Here is a 19,935-nt window from a genome sequence, read left to right on the forward strand (position 1 = left end):
AGTAGAGAGAAGGGTGGGCCCACAACAAAATCAATGCTTGTGTTGTGTGTAATAAACTTTAGCTATCAATGCCTGTTGCTTGTGTTGTCTCCAGTCTCTGAATGGAGGAGGAGGAGGAAGAAGAAGCATGCAGAAGCTGCATGCATGTAGGGCCCTTCCCACTGAAGTTGTCCGATATATAAAGGGAAATTAAAGGCCACCTTCTTATTAATCAGTGATATGATATTATCATGTTATGAATTTTACGTGTTATATTATAAATGAACGATAATTTATAAATAAGTTTAAAAAGAAAAAAAAAAAGAGTCTGAATCATCAATGAAGTGAGTAGCTAGGGTGCCTCCAACTTAGCAGACAACCATGGAGATGGAGTCTCCAACTTAGCTGACAACCAAATGTAAATGGTTTTCATCGTACCCTGCTCTTTCTGATTTGGTTGAAAACCAACCGACCTAGTTCATCAATTCTTTCTTTCCAAAGTGTTCTTCTTCAGCATATTCATAATGTAGGATTATGTTCTGTTCAAGCCCATGTCCATAACATTATGTTCTGTTCAAGCCCAACCAGGATAAGGTCCTCGGACTCAGAAGCTTGGTGGAATAAAGAGTTCCGTTTGTTTATTATTTGTTTTTCTCAAGCTATATTGGAGGAAGGAGGGACTGAACCTAAAACTTCGGATGCAGAGATAAATAATTTTAACCACTTGAATTAAAAAGAAGTCATTGCTTCAAAAGACTACATAATTGGATTAAAATCTAAACAAATTTAATTTCCTTTTGCTATTTTGAGTGACGAAAAGCATGGTCTTTTACAATTCTTGAGCTCAATCTTGTGCATGCTGTCGAGGTTTTTTTGTTCCTGCAGCTACAGATGGGCGTGAGCTGCTGTAAAGTGCAAATGGATAGAATTGCCCCATGTATCTGAGTTCAAGAATCAAACCCCAATAGTGCTTCAAAAGGTTCGTGGAGCCTTAGGAAAAACCTTGGTCTCCTTCACCAACAAAATCAACTGTTGCTTACAAGTAAATATTTGGCTTGACTTGAGGAGCTTGTGGCATGGAATCTAAGCATTCATGAGTTTAGCATTAAAAAGAGAGAGGGATGTAATTTCCTATGGGAAACAAGGGTTCAAAGTAAGGGATGAATTTTGAGATGATTTGTTGAAGGGAGACAGAGAAATGAAGGTAGAAAAATGGGTGGTTTGAGCAAATTTCTGGTAGCTTGACGAAAGTTTTGTCAGGCTCTGGAGTGACTTGCCAGAAGAGAAATAGGGGAATATGGCTCAAAATTGAAGGGTTCCAGGGATGAGAGGTGATGCTTGCTCTCTCTGGCCATGTGCTGGAGACTTTAAGATATTTTCTAAGTCACTTGAGCCATTCCCTAAGGTAATGGGCTAGTTTACTAAGGGGATGGGCCAACCTTCTAAAGTGATGGACTATTTTTACTAAGGTGATGGGCTAATTTTCTAAGATAATGAGCTACTTTTTTCTCTCTTTCATGCTTACCCACATATTTGGGCTCAAGAAATTGACTCGAATTTTTGGGCTTCCAAGCAGCCCAAAACTTTCACTTCTTGACTCATTAATGGGCCTCGTGAATGCTCGTAACCATCCATACCACAACCCACTCAGCAAGTCCCTGGCATTTGCTTGGCTTGAGCCCACTTAAGCTTATAGCGTAGCTAGGTGCAAAATAATAATTTTCCGCTTGGCATTACATGTCGATTGACGTGTTCGTGCTCGAATTTTATTGCTTTTGTAAAGAGCTATGACGTTTGATGGAAAAATTAGCACGGGTTCATGAAACCAATGCATGTGACGGATTACATATTTATTTGGCATGACACGTGGATTATGACTTGTGCAAGCGTGTATGACGAACTTTTGAGTGCCCAATACATTTGGACTATGAATATATTTGAGTCCACCCTTGAATTTTTTGAGCCTCAACACATGCATTATTATATTGTTTTCGTTAAATGGAAGTCAAGTATTAATATTTTGGGATTGAAGTGAAGACAGACTTTAAAGCAACCTAACATTATATATACTAGCCTCTCTGGCACGCGCTTCCGCGTTTGCAAGAGGTTTTTTAAAAAAAATAAGTAAATTTATTTTAGAATTAAAAAAGATAATGGGTAGTTGTGTTCCATAAAAATAGGATCCATTATCTGCATTTTCTTTTTCTTTTAATTTTTTTTAAATATGAAAAAGTGTGAATTTACCATATTATCCTCATTTAATTAATAATTTGAATTCTTAATGTTTGCATTAACCAAGGGCATTTTCTGGTATTTTGAATGTTTCACCATTCTCTGCCTTTTGCTTTATATATATAGATATACTTTGAAAACAATATTTGCCATACATTTCCGCATACAGCCATATATTGTTGGATATGCATAATGCACGCAGAGGCAGAGCTGTATGTTATCTGTTTCTTTTCCTTTCTTTTTTCCTCAACTTTGTGTGAAACCAAAACCCTCAGATAAGCATGAATGCATGCCCATTATATATATATATATATATATATATTCATATCTTCCTTCCTAAACCATCGTTCGAAATTAACTCAAATTCGAAATCATTTAATTATATAATAAAGTGGTCGCAACTAGATGTTTTTATGATTTATAATTTTTTACAAAGATGATAGTTGAATGGACAATTAGAAACTAAAAATAAAAATGGTATATGCAAATTGCAATGCAGATAAAATATATTTATTAAAAGAATATGTCAATTTCCTTACCAGTTTGTTTGCTGTGCTTTTAGAATAAAATCAAGAACCACACGACTGCATCATAACTACCACTACCACACAACAAGCTCAAACCATAAAGCATAAAGTGTTCAATCTACTCTCCGTCATCAATTGCAACCAACAACACCACATTAACTAGTTCTTTGGTATTTATTAATTATTGGACAATTTTTAACTTCTCAATCAATAATTCACCAAAAAATAAAAATTGCAATTTTCATCTGCAATACTTCTTCTTTTTTTTAAAAGACATTTCTTATTAGATAAGAAAAACGATAGCATATTAAAAAATTCACACGCACTATATGAATGCTAAGACTTGAAGTCATTAAACTACTATATTATACTAGGTCATTTGCATCTACAATACTCTTTTTCAAATTATTATTTTTTTGATAACAAAAGGGCAACCAATTACTGAAATTTAATATTAAAAAATGACTGATATTTTTCATATTGACAAATTTATGCTTTTTTTTGGGGCTAAAATAAAATTATACCAACTTTGAAAAAATAAAAAATAAAAAAAGTTGAGAGTTTAGATATCACGCGTGAGTTTGTTAGAGTTGTCACATGATCCACGAATCTCCAGCTTGTCCTTTTCAACGATTGCGACTACTCCTTCCTTTCCCTCCAATTTTACAGTCTTTGTCCTCTTTCCCCATTTTACTCTCCGTACCCCTGCCTTTTTCCCATATTTACATGCATGTCGTCCCTCCTCCTCTCCTCCTCTCCTCCCAAAACTTATCAACATTTCAATCTTGATGATCTCACGGCTAACCAATCTTTCTCAACAGAATCAATGCACGCATCAATCTAATAAATCCACTTTTTATGGGATGATATTCTATGTTAATTTAATTTATAAATTTATTTATTTTAAAAAATATAATTTTCTACTTTAATTTAATTTATAAATTTATTTATTTTAAAAAATACGGCAAGCACGTGTGCATTAATTCAAAAAAGTACTAATAATTTTCCCTAATCATGAATTGCAAATTAATTATGGGTCGGTCGACATGTTTGGGATTTAAAGTTAGGCATCTTATGCTGCCTTTTGGTAGATACTATAGATTTCGGATTTTCTCTCTCTCTTTTAAAAAAAAATATATATATATATATATATGTTTAACAACCAATGCCTCAAGCTATATATATATACATAAATAAAGTTAGATTTTTTCTCGAAACTTATGATTAATTTATTAACTATATAAAAAAGATGCGGTCAACTTGAATCAGAGTAATCATCACTCCACAACTTGTATATATATTCTAATAATATTCTAATCACTATGATTAAAAGAAAATCCTTTCACGAAAGCACAACCTCATGTTCATTCATATGGTATCTACCTTTTTTTTGTGACTTCCAAATTTGAGCAGTGGCCCTTTTGTCCCATTCCCCACAAGATGAATAAAGCCAAAGAAGGATTGAGCTAAAGCAAGATATTTCCTAATATAGTTGTTGTGATAGGGTCCACCCCAATAATTATCTAAATTTGGAAGTAAACACCAATTTAAGCAAAACACAAGCACATCATAGACCCCGCTTGCCACTTAATTAATCGAATATAATAACAACTGTAAAAATAAATTATATCGGTTGGTCAAGTCAGTGTATTCGCTCATTTACACCGGAATTCAATCTTGCTTCCTATTATAATAAATAAATAAAATATGTTACAAGGGCATATCTGTCCCAAAACAAAAACAACCCCAAGCATAAATGCACCCCTCATGTGTTCATATGATGGTTCACTTAGTCTTTTACTTTTAGTGTTCATTCATTTCTTCTCTTCTCCTTCTCCTTCTCCTTCTCCTTCTGCTTGCATGCTCTAATTAATTGTTTGATTTTCTCACACGTGTGAGCACAAAAGCCATGGATGCTAGCCGAGCTCCACCATATGGCCTAACCCAAGAGGAGTTTGCAGAGGTAGAGAGCCTCATCAAAACCTACCACAAATTCGAGCCGTCGCCAAACACATGCACGTCGCTAATAGCACAGAAAATCGACGCCCCGGCCAGCCACGTCTGGCCTCTGGTTCGAAGCTTCGACAACCCGCAAAAATACAAGCACTTCATCAAAAGCTGCAACATGAAAGGTGACGGCGGCGTCGGGAGCATAAGGGAGGTGACCGTGGTTTCGGGGCTTCCGGCCTCCACGAGCACCGAGAGGCTCGAGATTTTGGACGACGAGAAGCACATAATTAGCTTTAGGGTTGTGGGAGGCGAACACAGGCTGAACAATTACAGGTCGGTTACTTCGGTTACTGAGTTCGTTGATGGCAGAGACGGGGTGAGTGATCAGGTGTACTCGATTGTATTGGAGTCTTATATTGTGGACATACCAGAAGGCAACACTGGGGAAGATACGAAGATGTTTGTGGACACTGTGATCAAGTTGAACCTGCAGAAGCTTGGGGTGGTGGCTATGAATTCTGCGCACGGCATTGGAGGACAGGAAATTGAAGAATCTTGAATCGACACACCAGATTATGTTTTTATTTTTTTCCTTTTTTTGGTTCTTTTTTTCAACTTTTAGTGGTTAGCATTGTTGTTTGTTGTTCCCTCCTTTGATTTTCTTTTCTTTTTTTGGGTTTTTTTTTATTCACTTGGTACAGTTGGGATTTGATTAATTAATGTACATTTTTTTTATTTTAGTTTGGTTGGGTCATTGGGGTGGATTATATTGTTATGGGGATATTATTTTTATATCTTATCATTTTTCTCTCCAATAAATTAAAAAAGCAAAGGCACTTTGTTAGTTGGTTTCAATTCAATGTATTAGTTTATAGCAAATTTTTATTATTTTGTAGGGATCGACCGCCCCCTCTTCAAAACTTGAACCCTACCATCTGGAAATTTGTTCATAATCAAATTGGAGTTGGAGTGTGTTGCGAGGGTATATCCTATGCCGGAGAAGTTGAAAGTTTGTTTTGCACTACGTAAGATCTTTCGTATTTTCTTCACTTATTACTCATTCGTTTTGAATTAGAAATTAAATTAAATTATATAAGTGTTCAGTCGTCACCCAATATATAATTGCTTCATATTGAATACAAGGCGCATATTTTTCTAAGCAGCTTTCGTGCACTTAAATATAAAAGTACGGCTATGAGCTTAAATCCGGACAAAAATATTGATAGATTTCTGCCTTGTATTTGTGCACGATTGAAGAAAAAGAGAGAGAGATTTTTAGGGAAGGGGCAGATAGTTGGTGCATAATTTGGTCCAGTGCTTTTTCGTGTGGCTTAAATGTCAAACCTGAATTCAACGGCAAGGACAGCAAAAGGAAAAGGAGAAAAAATTAGGGTGACTTGTGATCAAGCCTTGAGGGACATGTGACCAGGAAGAAAGAAGCCTCTGCCTCGTCTGTCACTTTAGTGAAGCAGCCAATTGTGGCCACTTATATTTCATTTACATTAATCTCAATTAATTAAACCACTAATTAAGTGTAGTGTGGTGTAGTTCCTAGCTACAGCCTATTAGTAGGTTAAACAAAGTTGGTAAATGTAGTGATCATAAAACGAACTTATTTCACTTTTGATTTAACAATCATTTTCTTGCACAAGTCAGTTGGCTAAGGTAGCGAGGCAGCCCTTACATACACTCAATTTCCGATCCTTCTTTAGGAATGACAATTTTTCCCACAGGTAAGGGTTTTTACCGGGATTCGACCCTAATGGGTTAGGTATGAGGGACCAAAAACAAGTATGGAAACGGGTACGGAGAATTTTTTAGGTATGGTGTTTGGGGAGAGGCGAGGATGATATTTTAATCCCCAACCTGAACCCTCCCCGTTTAGAATATATATATTATTTTATTTTATTTTTGATGAGGTATATAAATATATATTATAACATATATAAATATGCTATTAAAGTGATTGTACTGACTAAGTTTTATATTTTATATTATTATATTATATACTTATATAATTTATATAAATCTTAAGCCATAATACTTATTTATTTAGTTAACCAGAGAGCTTCCATTGAGGGATCCCTCAAATAAGCTTATTTGAGGGACACCCCTTGTAGGCCCCACTCCGGATTGTATTTCACTAATCCAAACCGTCTATTTTGTAGATACTCATTCAAAGATCATCCCTACAAAAAATCACTTGAATCCGATATCATTTGACCACTCAATTAAGTTATTGAAATTTTAGCATTTTCTTGAAGTACCGTGTTCATTGATTTTGTAAGACACAATTGGATGTCGAAACGGTTTCCGATTTGTCTAATTTTTTGTAAGGATGATCTATGAATGAAGACCTAAAAAATAGATGGTTTGGATCATTGAGAAAAAAATTGTAGGGTACCCTAAAGGGCGTCCCTTAAATAATTTTATTTGAGGGATCCCTCAATAGAAGGAGACTGTTAGTTAACTTCCTATACATATATAAACATTCTCATATTGTCTTGTAAGTATGTATTATTTATATTCATTATCTTGCCTTAATACATATTTTTTTTTTCTTCAACAAAGTAGTTATATATTGGTTTTTTTTCCTTAATGGGGCGGGTCGGGGAATCCATTCCCCAATGAAGGTAGGAATAAGGAATCCCCAATATGAATATTGCGAGTATGAAGGCAGGAATGGGGAAAAAAAGCTTAACGGGGATGGGAATGACACACCTAGCCCCGATTTGACCCATTATCATCCCTATCCTTCTCCTTATAAATTATAGTAATTTAAACTAGCACTTCGCTTGTATTTTTATTATTTTTAAAAACACTAATTAAATAGAATACAGATTTGTGGGTCATCTAATCTATTTGGGTTCTGCATGATTTGTAGGCCCTTTTGTTCAGGCTTAGGCCCATAAGCTACTTGAAGCTGATCCTGGGCCTGGCCCAATACTGGTCTTTCTTCCATAGTTGAATCTGGAAGGCAGGGCAGCTAAGTTTACAAATGGCAGTGTAGGTAAGCCGTAGGAAGAAGACATGGGTTTTTCCAATTTGCAGTCGTTGATTATTTGAGTGTATTTACTTTTTAGTCAAATCATGTACTGGCACATGGAGATGGGCAGCAAAATCTCAGAGCAGGTTGCATGTACTGTCACATCAGGAGGCAGAGCAGCTTCATGTATTTGCTTCTAATTTTTTTTAAAAAGCATTATTTGTTTGTATTAAATTCATGATCCAAGAATTCAAAACAAGATCAGTTAAGTGTGAGAGAGAGGGCCACTCCTTCATCATTATGGAATCTCATCTCACCAGTTTGGCAGATTCTCATCATTACTTGTTAGATTTTAAAAGCCTATTTGATAGTAATTATGTGATCCTAACCTATTAGAAGTAGGGCATAGGATTGGTTTGATCCATGCAAAGAGAAACTATGCCAAAAGAAAGTATGCAGGTGGGTGGGTTTGTAATTGCTCATAAATTCATGAAGATTTGCCAAGTAGATTTTCTCATCAGATTTTGGGTTTGCTTGCATCAGCATTGTCTACAAAAGTACACTGCTCGAACAGTGCATTGGCTCTCTCTCTCTCTCTCTTTTCACCTATCAATTTGCCTTTTAAGCCATTAGTTGTTGGATTCTGAAGAGAAAGTTTGAGAGCCTCTTGCTACATTTACTCGTTTCTCATCAGGTTAAGCTGGCTTGGTGTCCAAAATAGCTAAAAAGCAAAGGCCTTTTTACTATATTTTGCATCTCTGAAAAATGGGGCTGAGGGGACCTGGCAAGAACAGTGGCTTGAACAGAGAGAATCCAGATATTTTGGTTGTGATGATTGCAGAGAAGCAGATAATGAGAGGTGGTGAGGAGGACAAAAGAGATCAGAATGAGAGGGAAAGAGATGGGCCCTCTAAAGCCTGCAGAGGAAATAAGTGGCACTCTGCCACTGCACCATGTAGTAATGTGTGCGCTTGTATTTCCCTCTCTTTCTTTCTCTTTCTATCTCTACTATGTGTGTTTGCTCTTTGTGTTGTGTGGCTCCTCTTACTCTCTTTATCTTAATTAATGGTCCATTTCATAATTTCATACACATTCAAACTCCACCTCTGTGATAAAAGCATTTACCTCTCTGTGATAAAAGCTTTTCATTTGTTTGTGTTTCTCTTTAGCTTTTTGACTCACTCACTCTCTTTCTTTCTTTTATTGGGTTCTCTGAGATGGGGTGTCCTTTATTTTTCAGACCCATTTATGTTTCATGCTTTTTTCAAATCTTGTGGCTTTAGCTAGTGAAAGAAAGAGAGATAAACTCTCTGAAAAAAACTTGATGGGTCCTGATTCCTGAAACTCTGAATCTCAGTTTCTTGGGTTTTGGTTTTCTTGAAAAAAATTCCCACTTTTCTGTTCATTCAAACAAAAAACTTCACCTTTTGTGTTGCCTTTTTCATTTCTTGTGATTTGAGAAAGGTGGGGGGAAGGATGCATGAGACCTTATAATTAGCTTTTTCTCCTTGTTCTTTTTGTTAAAGAAGGAACAAAGTTATTTTTCATTGTACTCCCTGTAAGGCTTTAAGGATAAAGTAAACGAATCATATCTTGTGAACTTTCACTGAATTGGCTTGTTCTGAGTTCCAAGGAAAGTATACATATATTGTTGTCAATCACCATTCCATCTTTCATCATTATAAATCTAAGGGGTCTGATTTGGCAAATCCCATGAATCTGTTTGAAGATTTATAACAACATTGTTTTGCCTTAGGGAAGGGTTTGTTCCTAGAAAGGCCTGCATTCTCATTGAGGTTGTTTGCTGGTGGGTGATAGCTCCTCCTCTGCAAGTAGGTGGCAGGTTGGTCTCTTTCACCTCTTTCACGGTTTTGTTAAATGTCTGTGTTTGATTTAAAACACTTTCAATTGATTAATCAAGAGAAATTCCATAACAACACCTTGACTTGCATGTACCTAATTTGTTAAGTGGTTCCATGGTATTTATTTTATAGAGTTCATTTCATGACAGTCTGCATCTATCCTGTTTTGCCCAACTGTTTCCATGGTATTTAAGAGCACAGACTGCACCTAAAAACTGTGTGCGGTTTTGTTTTACTTCCTTCTTTGTTGTCTTTGAAATGTTGTTTGTGTTTTAACTTTATTTTGAAACTTTTCCAGGCTAAGATCGATCTGTATTGGTCGTCAGTTCATCTTATCAGAAGGAGTGGCCTGATATTATATTCATCTCCCCTGCTTTTTTGTTAAACTAAATTTCCTAGAGTTTCAAAAGCTGCTGTTTATGCTCAATGCTAACTGATATTTGTTGTCTCGTTTTATGATGGACAATCAAATGTATAATGTCCCTACGGACTTGACCGCCCGAAATTCGGTTGTCATGGATGGGATTGTACCACATACAACGATGAACTCACTTGTTCAATCCTATTCATTTGATCTTAATCACCAAAACCATGGCATGGCCTTAGTTCCGGTGCTTTCATCCTTTCCAGGAGAACCTGTCATGCATTCTCATTCTGAGTTTAATGGCACAAACGGTGCCGGCATTGTTGAATCAAATCCATTTGTTACATCCCAAAGAAGGCATAATGTGAGAGACTCCTCATTCATCAGTTCAAGTTTCGCCGATAATACTGTGTTCCAAGCAACACCTCATTCTGCTGCTTCACTTGCTACCATTTTGGCTGCAAGTGGTAGTCTTCAAGAAAATCTCAACAACTTAGCAATTTCAGGAACTCCGGTCAGTTCTTCAGAAGCTTACGTTTCAAATGACTGCTCTAACAACTCTAATTCTCTGTTTGCAACCTCTGTGAATTGTGGATATGATGAAATACTTGGTAGTATAAGTAGTCAGTGGGAGATCAACAAGTACGCAGCTCCTTCGGAACTTGGTGAGAGAACTTCGGTAAGAACAGGGCTTCAACCATATTCACCCACAGGAAATCTGGATCCAAATGGATGGTTATCATCAAATGGTGAAAATGCAATGACATATCATTCTTACAGTTCCTGTAAATTCAGCAACGAGCTCGCTCTAACTCTTGCCACATCCAGCCCTGCTATCGTCGGTGGGGTGGATATCCGAAATCAGTGTTCAGACATTGGTTCTTCTGGGATGGCTCACCCTTCTTTGAATCAAACAAGGTTTGGCTCATCAGAGCAAAATTCTTGCAACAGTGAGGAGCTTTCTCTAAGTTTTGGTTCTTGCAAACCTCCTCAACTATCCCACGTAATATGTGGATCAAGATATCTTCATGTGGTTCAGGAAATACTTTTTGACATTGCAAGCTACTCACTAGAAAATCTAGACCAGTCGAGTTTTTCATCTGCGAGGATCTTGTCTGAGAACGCTGACAGCGATAGTAGATTTGAGCTGCATAAGGAGACTGCATTGCAAAAACAGGAAATCAAAACAAAGAAATCCAAATTGCTGACCCTATTACAAATGGTATGTCAGTTCTTTTGTATTATTAATTAGTCTAGAGTTATCTGTTCTGGTTCTGATTCTAACTGAGATGTCAAGTGCATTTAGATATTGGAAGTCGTGTAGACAAACTGGATTAAAATTTGACATTTGGTAAAATTAAAGTTTCTTAATAGACAAAAGGTGTAGAAATGTTTCATTTTACACCTCAATAACCTTGTTGGCCTGTTCTCGCATATTTGTTTGCTCATGTGGTGGACTTGGAAATAGTATTTGGGCACTGTAAGAGATTGATAAGATTGATATTGTTCTTCTGTGGATGCAGCTTGATGATTGCTACAACCAATGTGTAGATGAGATTCATACAGTTGTATCAGCATTTCATGCTGCTACTGAGACGGATCCCCATATACATGCTCGTTTTGCACTTCAAACAATCTCTGTACTGTATAAAAATCTGAGGGAAAGGATTAGCACCCATTTCCTTGCAATGACTGCAAATTCGGACCCTGCATCCCCCAGTGAGAGTGAAAGGTCGTTTGAAATCCACAAGCAGTTGGCTCTGCAGCATCTAAAAAAGAAAGAACATCAAATATGGAGACCCCAGAGAGGCTTGCCTGAAAGATCAGTCTCAGTTTTACGTGCATGGATGTTTCAAAACTTCCTTCATCCGTGAGCTTCTCACTTAAATGTCTTGTGCTTGTGCTTGTGCTTGATTGAGTATTCGGCATCGTGATGAGCTCAAACGATGCAATATATATTTTGCTGAAATGAAGTGTTTGTAAGTAGAGATATCCTAGAATGTCTTATCCATTTGATTGATTTCAGGTACCCTAAAGATGCAGAGAAGCATGTCCTTGCAGTGAAAAGTGGATTGACAAGAAACCAGGTATATTTGATCTCCGATTTTATTACATCCCCAACTTTTGGTTTTAATTTCCTTTTGTTTGGCATTTGAATCCTCAGCTTCTAAGAACTCATTCTCTATAAAATTGTCCATGCCAGGTATCCAACTGGTTCATCAACGCTCGTGTCCGGCTATGGAAACCGATGATTGAGGAAATGTACTCGGAGATGAACAGACGAAAGACTCGTCAAAGTGACAACACTGAGAGAAACAATAGAAGCCACCACCACAACATAAGTATTAACCATCACAAATTTGGTGTGAACTGAAGGTTTTTGAAAGGGTACATAGCGAATGGAAAATGGGGCATATTCCACAACATTAATGCTACAAGTGTATATAGTTGTGGAAATTATTCAGGAGTAGGTTTCAGTGACCATGCCCATTGCCCTTGCCCACAAGAATGTTTTGCAAGCAATAGTAGAATCGTTGTGGAAAAAAATGGCTAGAAAATTATTTATTTTGGAGCTTTTTCGTAATGAAAACCGAAAGGTTTACACGCATGATTTAGTTTAATCCTTAAATTAAATTACGGTTCATGCATGCTAAATAGTGTTTGGGATTTGGACGTGGGAGTTTATAGTTCACGCAGGACACAACATTGTCCACTAAGTATATGCATACGTACCCTCCTCCCTTTATGTCCCAAAGCCAGGGACTCAGTGCTTGCTAAGCTGTAAGCAATTTGCTAAAGCAACCCCTATAAAAACAGATTAAGGCTTAAGCCTACTGTGTCACTTGATTTACACGCGCTACTTCTACTCTCTCTTTGATACTTTTGAACTACCAAGTGGTGGTGGTGCCGGAGCAATGGCGGGGCTGGTCGTTGTTTTTGACTTTGACAAGACGATCATTGACTGGGATAGCGACAACTGGGTTGTGGAGGAGTTGGGTGTCAAAGACTTGTTCACTCAGCTCCTCCCTACCATGCCTTGGAACTCTCTTATGGTTTGTTTCAATTGGTTTTTTTTTTTTTCTTTTTTATCAACAATTGTCAGTGTGTACAAGATTTTAACTCGGTACTTTAAAATGAAGATTGAGTGACACTAAACCAAAGGATCATTTAACAGTTGAATTGGGTGTGTAACTTCAGGATAGAATGATGAGGGAGCTTCATTCTCGTGGAATGACAATTGAGGACATTGCAGAATGTTTAAAGAAGATTCCACTGCATCCCAACATTGCCTCTGCAATCAAATCAGCCCATGCTTTTGGGTAATTTCCTTTCCTTATAAACATCCTATGAATTGACAAAACAGAACAAATTATGCTATAATTGTTATGAAAAATTCTAATTGTAACACATGCAGGTGTGATCTGAGGGTGTTAAGTGCTGCAAATGAATTTTTCATAGACACAATATTGAAGCATCATGGGCTAATGGATTGTTTCTCAGAAATCAACACCAACCCAAGCATTATTGATGAACAGGGCAGGCTTAGAATCTTTCCCTACCATGATTTCCACTCATCTTCTCATGGCTGTACCATTTGCCCTCCCAGCATGTGCAAGGTGATTAAACTAAACTAATTGCATATATTTAAGTATCCCAAATCAAAATCACAAGTTTAATTACATTGGTTTAGTATGTTTGTGGGGTTTCTTTTGTTACAGGGTCTAATAATGGAAAAGATCCAAGCTTCTGTTGCAGCAGATGGGAAGAAACATAAACAGTTCATCTATGTTGGGGATGGAGCTCCTGATTTTTGCGCAGGTTTGAAGCTTGAAGAAGGAGATTTTCTGATGCCAAGGAGGGATTTTCCTATCTGGGACTTAATTTCTGCCAATCCATTGTTTACCAAGGCAAAAATTTACGAATGGAATGAGTGTGATGAGCTTGGGGCTGTCTTGCTCAACACAGTTAATGCATTCTTCACTGAAAACAAGTCGAGGTCAACTGATCAATTGGTTCCAGTTGACTGTAAGTCTCAAAACAGTTCGACCTGTCTCACTGCCCATGAAGCCTTTCAAAATGCTCTCCCAGTTCCACTTCCTCGCCAGTAGTTAAGATTTAAGAACGACTTCATGTTGAGGTAGCTTAATGTTGTATTCTAAGTCCTTATAGTTAATCCAAGTGGCGACGATGCGTGGACAAAAATAAGTTAGGTTTAAGGTTTGATTACCTTCTATTGTACAGCAGAAAATTGTTGTATTATGTTATTTTGTCTTCATGCAAAAGTTACGTTTAATGGTGATTTACTTATCAGATTGTCCAAAGGCATAAAATATTATATTGTCGAATTGTAAATATGGGCCGTTGATCATGTTCCGACATCTAGGAAAGATGATGAGCAAAAAATTGTTCATATTTGATGACAAGCTTTGCAATTAGCCAATCTTATCATGCAGGCCATGACAGACTCCACCAAGTCCACCTTGAGGGCATGCATAGTGATTCATGGAACCATATTTTGTTTGTGGCATTATCATCATCAACTAGCAAGTGAACAAGAATGACATTGCATTTTCATCTGGTTTCACCTTTAAGACGCAATAAAGTGCCAACGAAGGATGGGCTGGCTGACACATGAGCCACCATGAAACTTCCATAGTGTGCCACGTCATCCATGAAACTAAAAAGAAGAAATAAATAAACATACAGGAGAAAGCACAAGCTCATCATCCATTTTATATCATTATTGTAATGTCCCTTTTTTTTAAAAAAAAATAATTATTTCGAACGTATACAGAAGAAAACTAGCCCCCTCCCCTCCCCAACTAACATTTGTGGACTACAAATGAAAAAATGATGTCTGCTTTCCTTATCAATTTTCCCTTGTATCTTTCTCTTTCTCTCTTTATCTACAGAACCGCTAATAACCCCTCTCTTTTCTTAATCCCCAACCAATCAAGTGAGAGCTCAGACTCAGATGGCTCGAATACATTACCAAAAAAAACCCGATTTTCCCTGCAAACCCTTTTTTTCAACTTCTCTCATGAGGATCCCGAACCCGAGTTTTTATTGGTTTCAACTTCAAGCCCATGCTTTCCGGTGAAAGAAGCTCCGGTGCGATGCAGGACGGACTTAAAGGGCTTCTCGGGCTGACACTAGACTGAGAAGGCCTGTATAAGCCATATCCCATGAGGAAGTACTCTATTGGTATCAACATTGCATGGGGCTGCTCCTCTGTCACCATTGACCCGCATGCCTGAACCTGCAGGTCACACACACCTCCAGTGATGAGTTTGCTTTACATTTATGGAAAGATACAAATAATGCATGATATGACCGTGGGAATTTGATATGGGTTCCATACCTCAACCAAGGCACTATATCGTCTGTCTAGTTTTGAAGTCATGTACAGAGCTTCTGAGTGAAACGGAGAGCTATCCCCAACAAATATTAGTGAACGGCATTGTAGCTTTCGCAATCCTTCGGAAATGTCAGGTCTCCTGCTAGGCATAAAAAACAGAGTTAATTCCATGCCACCTAATGCGTCAAACTCTAATTTATTTAAGCGGAAATAATTGGACATCTCGGATGCACAAAGACAGTTCACGTGACAGAAAACTTGAAATGTAAGATAATGGAGGTTAACATATAAAAACTAAAAAGAAATCTTGGGGACGGGATTTACCCATTCATTGCTTCAAGAAATCGCCAAACATTTGAACTTTGCCTTTCATCAAGCGACTGTAAGAGCATCCACACATTAGACATGTGCTCAGCACTTGACCAATCTCATTGTTTGATTTACACAGACAAAGAACTTAATATAAATCAGAGAAGGTAATAAAGGCTAGAACACTAACCCTTCTGCATGCCTGAACTATATCTGACTCTGGTATGTGAACACCACCACGAACTTCCTGCCACCAGGATTAAAAACTTAAAACAATCAAACCAATTTAAATGTGGTGACACAAGTATATGTGAGTTAAACTAAAACAATGGCATACCTTGCTGAAGTACCGCTTAAGCAGTATCTCCTTTACCACCCCGCACATGCCATAGAAGTACAGTAAATTTGACATCACCTGCAAATGATATGGAATGTTATGTGAGAACTAGATTCTCTAAACAGAACAAAATTACAGGTCCAGGAAAGGGGAAAAAAACCTTATTATACAACCATTCAGTCCAAGAGGCTGCTTTGCATATAGGAGACACAAGTATCAAGCCCATGACACGTGATCTATATTTCATCTGTTGCAAAGAGTTATGGATAAATCAGAAGATCCATAAAGGATTTATTGGAAAAATTAATAACACATATGAGCACTATAGTGCACTGTGCCAATAGAGATCTTACAGCAAACCGGGTGAGAATGTAAGCTCCAGCTGTAACCCCCATACACATCACTGCACCAAGTCTACAGAGGGAGAAAGAAACATCAGGGTAATTCCCTTCCTTGTTCAACCTATCTAAATATGTAAAGAATAATAATGTATTAAAGGAAACGATAGCTTCATGGAGCTTTTTTTTTGTGCGTGTGTAGCAATAGCAAATGTGTCTAAACATCTTTTTCAACAACTAAACCAGAAGCATTCTGACTAACAGACAACTAATTCAGATTACTCTAAGGCAAGCTCCTGATTTACATAAAGTTAAAGCATAAACGGAAAATTTGATTACCCAAAAAAATCAAGAACCTCGGCAATCTGATCTACTAAATCATCAACAGAATACACAGAATCATCAAGGCTGATTGCAGAAGCTCCCAACTGAAATAGTTCTTGAAGAAAGCACGAGATAAGAAACGATGTGAATAATAGCACTCAATATAAGAGATAATTAGACCCATGTAGACATGAAAATCAAGTGGGAGCCATATATGTAGTCAAGTTATTGAGTTACAAACCTCATGGCCAGGAGGACTGATATGATATATGCAAAAGTTGTGGAGCAGCAAGGAACATGCTTCTGGACAAAATAATAGTCCTTGAAAGCAGGACATATCTGATAAATCACACAATAAGACAAAAGTTAAGTTGGAGCTTCAAAGTAATGTCACTGAAAAAAATATGATGTTGAAGTGCATGATTTCTCTTGATCTTTCATTTACGTCCAAATGCAACAAATCAACTAGTTTGGTTGAACTAATCCATGATCCTTCAGATCGTAAGTATTTATATTACAGTTCATAAATTTCTCCAATTTAGGAAGAAAAGAGCAAAGCTAAACTATTTTGGAACTGCACTTTAAAATCCACAATGCCCCTCTGCCACCCAAGAGTAAATAAAAAATAATAATACGAATCAAAATGAATTTTAGAAATATAAATGTCAAGCATCTTTGCTTCTTACACCTATACTAAAAATATGGCATTCTCGATATGATGGGTAAGATCAACCAACTAATAAGTAGAACAAGGTTGAAATGCAAGACAAAAACAAACCACAAGTACAACCCATAAAAAAATAATAATTATTGGTAGCTAAATTTTGTTTACTTACGGTTTAGGGCTAAATCTGGATAAGTGACAAGAGCTGGCTTGTCCTGATCTCCCAACACAGCGACAGACACATAGCCAAGACAGGTTTTTACAAGATGCTCCTGCAGAGAGATTCCATAATAAGAATACAATTCCGGCAACATTCCAGGAAAGTAAATTGAGAAAACATAATATAAGTTACAAACACAGAATAGTGACAAAGCACTGTTATGACTGAAATGAGCATTCAAGAGAAGAACTAGACATTAAAAAGTTTAACCGCCTTTTGGGGTAATTTTCTCCAAGGAAACAAAGTATATCATCAAGAAGAAAAGTAGTGGTAGCCTTAATTCAAAGTAGAAAGTTAACCACTTCTGCTCATAAAGGCAAATTGGCATTCGTCAAATACAGAATGTTAGAAGTTTTTATTCCTCGACTCCAAGAACATCTACATACAATTACGAAACAAAAACCATTATATTTCCCAAAGCAGAGAAATCAAACTGCTAACTAATTAACTTGAAATTTGACTTATATGCACGCTTCCAAATGAGAAACTTGCGCTGTTTCAAGCAAAACAAGAATTCAAAAAACAAAAAAAAAGCAAAAAAAATAGATAATCTGAATTTGCCAGTCTTAGCTAAATTATTAAACCAGCAATGTTACACATAATTTACAGACAAACCATTCCTATACAACCTGCATTTAAGAAAAACTAATGCTTGGCATATTCCTTGTAATCAAACAGTGGGGCATTTCACAATAGCAGAATCAACGCAATATTTGCATTAAACAAATTTCAAATGAGACCCATGTCATTAACAATAACCTGAGAGGTTCAATGCTTACATGGTTTAATTTTTTTCAAACATTATTTTCTTGGTAACCAAACAGAGCAAAAGTGTTGTTAAAAGCAAAATCATAAACAAACACAATACAATACAATTTCTAGAAATGTGGGTACCTTTCCACCAAGAGAAACCCCCTCCATATCCACCGACACTGAATCACTTGAATCCCCCATTTCCCTCTCTCTCTTTCTCTCTCTCTCTCAAGTCTCAAATGGCTGAGGCATTGGGCTTGGTTTCCATGTATTATATATTTATATATGTATATATCAATCTCTCTTTCTCTCTCTGCCTCTGTCTCTGTCTGTCTCTTTAAAATGTTGACGCGCGGTGAACTCGCACGAGTTGCTAACCGAGTCACCGACGCTTAATCCCAGAGAGGCTCACGAGCTGTCCGTATGTATGAACGGGGTATGGTCCTACCACGGACGCGGGTTTTAATTTAACCAGGGTTAGAGATAGAAGCCGACAGTTTTTGCGATTTTACCAAATTATCCCTGATTTCCTAATTTTTCTTTTTCCTTTTTTCCCCTTTTCAAACAATAACCCTATTTGATAATTTTTGTGCAAACAGGTGATGCTGATTGATGGGTATATACTACTGGTGAATTAGTTATGTAGTTGAAGCTGTTTTTCCTTTTTTGAAGTTGTTTTCTTTTTCAGGTAAAATTTTGACAAATAATTGTTAGTTGCATTTTCAACCAAGGGCCAGATGGTAAAATAAGCCATATGATGCTGGCAATTCTGGGGACGTCAAAGTTGTCAAAGCGTGCCATTATTTACGTGTCCTTGTTAAATGACGGGGATATTGTTTTCAAATTATTTGTAGATCAATTAGAATGATCCATTAATTCAAATTACGCGTCGTAATTAATCCTATTAATTCTAAGGATAAGTCGATATGTCCAATAAAAAAAAAATGGATAAGTCGATATGTCCAACAAAAAAAAAAAGGATAAGTCGATATGATGAACAACATCGAAAATGTTTATTTATTTTTAATAAATCTATGGCCGTACAATACACAAATGTACAATGGTTTTTTTATTCTATGTTTTATAACAAGCGATATTAAAATATTTACGATCAAATACTGGATTTCGACTCTTCGAGTTATGAGGATTTAAGATTACTCTCAAAACGCTTTTGAATTTACATATACACATGCACACACATACCGCACAATAAATAAGACTAACTGAGTTGTAAAAATAATTTTGTGCGTGATTTTATTAATCACATATTGATTTAGTTTTCTTTCTTCTTTTCTGTTTTGGGGAATATTAAAAATCTTTTTCTAACAATCTCAAATATGATACATGTGTAAGTTGTGAATGTAGCTGAAATTCGAATATACTAACAGATTTTGTAATTATTATTTTTGGGATGCATGGTAGGCTTTCATCATCTCAACCCACAGGAATCTGTGGTTGAGACATCGTGTGGCTAGATTTAGCTTACAACTTCAAAATATGATATATTGAATGATTCAAGTTGGTATCTGTCATTAGCACTCACCAGACAGCAATTCAAATGTTCTTTTTTTAACACAACTTTTTTGTCATTTTAGTAAAACGTTTTTCTAATACCAGATAACGAGTTTTCAACGGAAATTGCCACACAAACAGAAACAGCCTATATAATTCTCATAATTTGTTGCCTATAATTCTTAAAAAGCACGTTCTATTATTATCAAATGGGATTTT

General features: G+C 36.6%; 4 protein-coding genes across 6 annotated transcripts; 3 read left to right on the top strand and 1 right to left on the bottom strand.

Moving 5' to 3' along the window:
* LOC18790573 (abscisic acid receptor PYL2) lies at positions 4,514-5,544 on the top strand. The gene has a single exon (XM_007225536.2). It carries the CDS (start codon positions 4,648-4,650, stop codon positions 5,245-5,247), a length of 600 nt encoding a protein of 199 aa, XP_007225598.2. The 5' UTR covers positions 4,514-4,647; the 3' UTR covers positions 5,248-5,544.
* LOC18791984 (homeobox protein ATH1) lies at positions 8,381-12,499 on the top strand. Of its 3 annotated transcripts, XM_020554390.1 has the most exons (6): positions 8,381-8,637; positions 9,431-9,517; positions 9,835-11,122; positions 11,424-11,770; positions 11,927-11,987; positions 12,104-12,499. In XM_020554390.1, the coding sequence occupies exons 3-6, from the start codon at positions 9,992-9,994 to the stop codon at positions 12,272-12,274; spliced, it is 1,710 nt and encodes a 569-aa protein (XP_020409979.1). In that variant the 5' UTR covers positions 8,381-8,637; positions 9,431-9,517; positions 9,835-9,991; the 3' UTR covers positions 12,275-12,499. The 3 variants fall into 3 exon arrangements, with proteins under 3 accessions (XP_020409979.1, XP_007222468.2, XP_020409980.1); XM_007222406.2 differs by lacking the exon at positions 8,381-8,637 and having other exon boundaries at positions 8,663-9,517; XM_020554391.1 differs by lacking the exon at positions 8,381-8,637 and having other exon boundaries at positions 8,664-9,517; positions 10,167-11,122; positions 12,104-12,498.
* On the top strand, positions 12,737-14,236 carry LOC18788960 (inorganic pyrophosphatase 2). Its single transcript, XM_007226571.2, has 4 exons — positions 12,737-12,953; positions 13,099-13,220; positions 13,316-13,517; positions 13,620-14,236. The coding sequence occupies exons 1-4, from the start codon at positions 12,816-12,818 to the stop codon at positions 14,007-14,009; spliced, it is 852 nt and encodes a 283-aa protein (XP_007226633.2). The 5' UTR covers positions 12,737-12,815; the 3' UTR covers positions 14,010-14,236.
* Positions 14,593-18,537, bottom strand: LOC18792980 (pollen-specific protein SF21). Its single transcript, XM_007222207.2, has 11 exons — positions 18,346-18,537; positions 17,404-17,503; positions 16,809-16,906; positions 16,583-16,671; positions 16,259-16,319; positions 16,066-16,152; positions 15,906-15,983; positions 15,759-15,815; positions 15,584-15,639; positions 15,263-15,398; positions 14,593-15,160 (listed from the first exon to the last, which is right to left on the bottom strand). The coding sequence occupies exons 1-11, from the start codon at positions 18,403-18,405 to the stop codon at positions 14,930-14,932; spliced, it is 1,053 nt and encodes a 350-aa protein (XP_007222269.1). The 5' UTR covers positions 18,406-18,537; the 3' UTR covers positions 14,593-14,929.

This window comes from Prunus persica, chromosome G1, assembly GCF_000346465.2.
Source record: "Prunus persica cultivar Lovell chromosome G1, Prunus_persica_NCBIv2, whole genome shotgun sequence".
Taxonomy (NCBI): Eukaryota; Viridiplantae; Streptophyta; class Magnoliopsida; order Rosales; family Rosaceae; genus Prunus; species Prunus persica.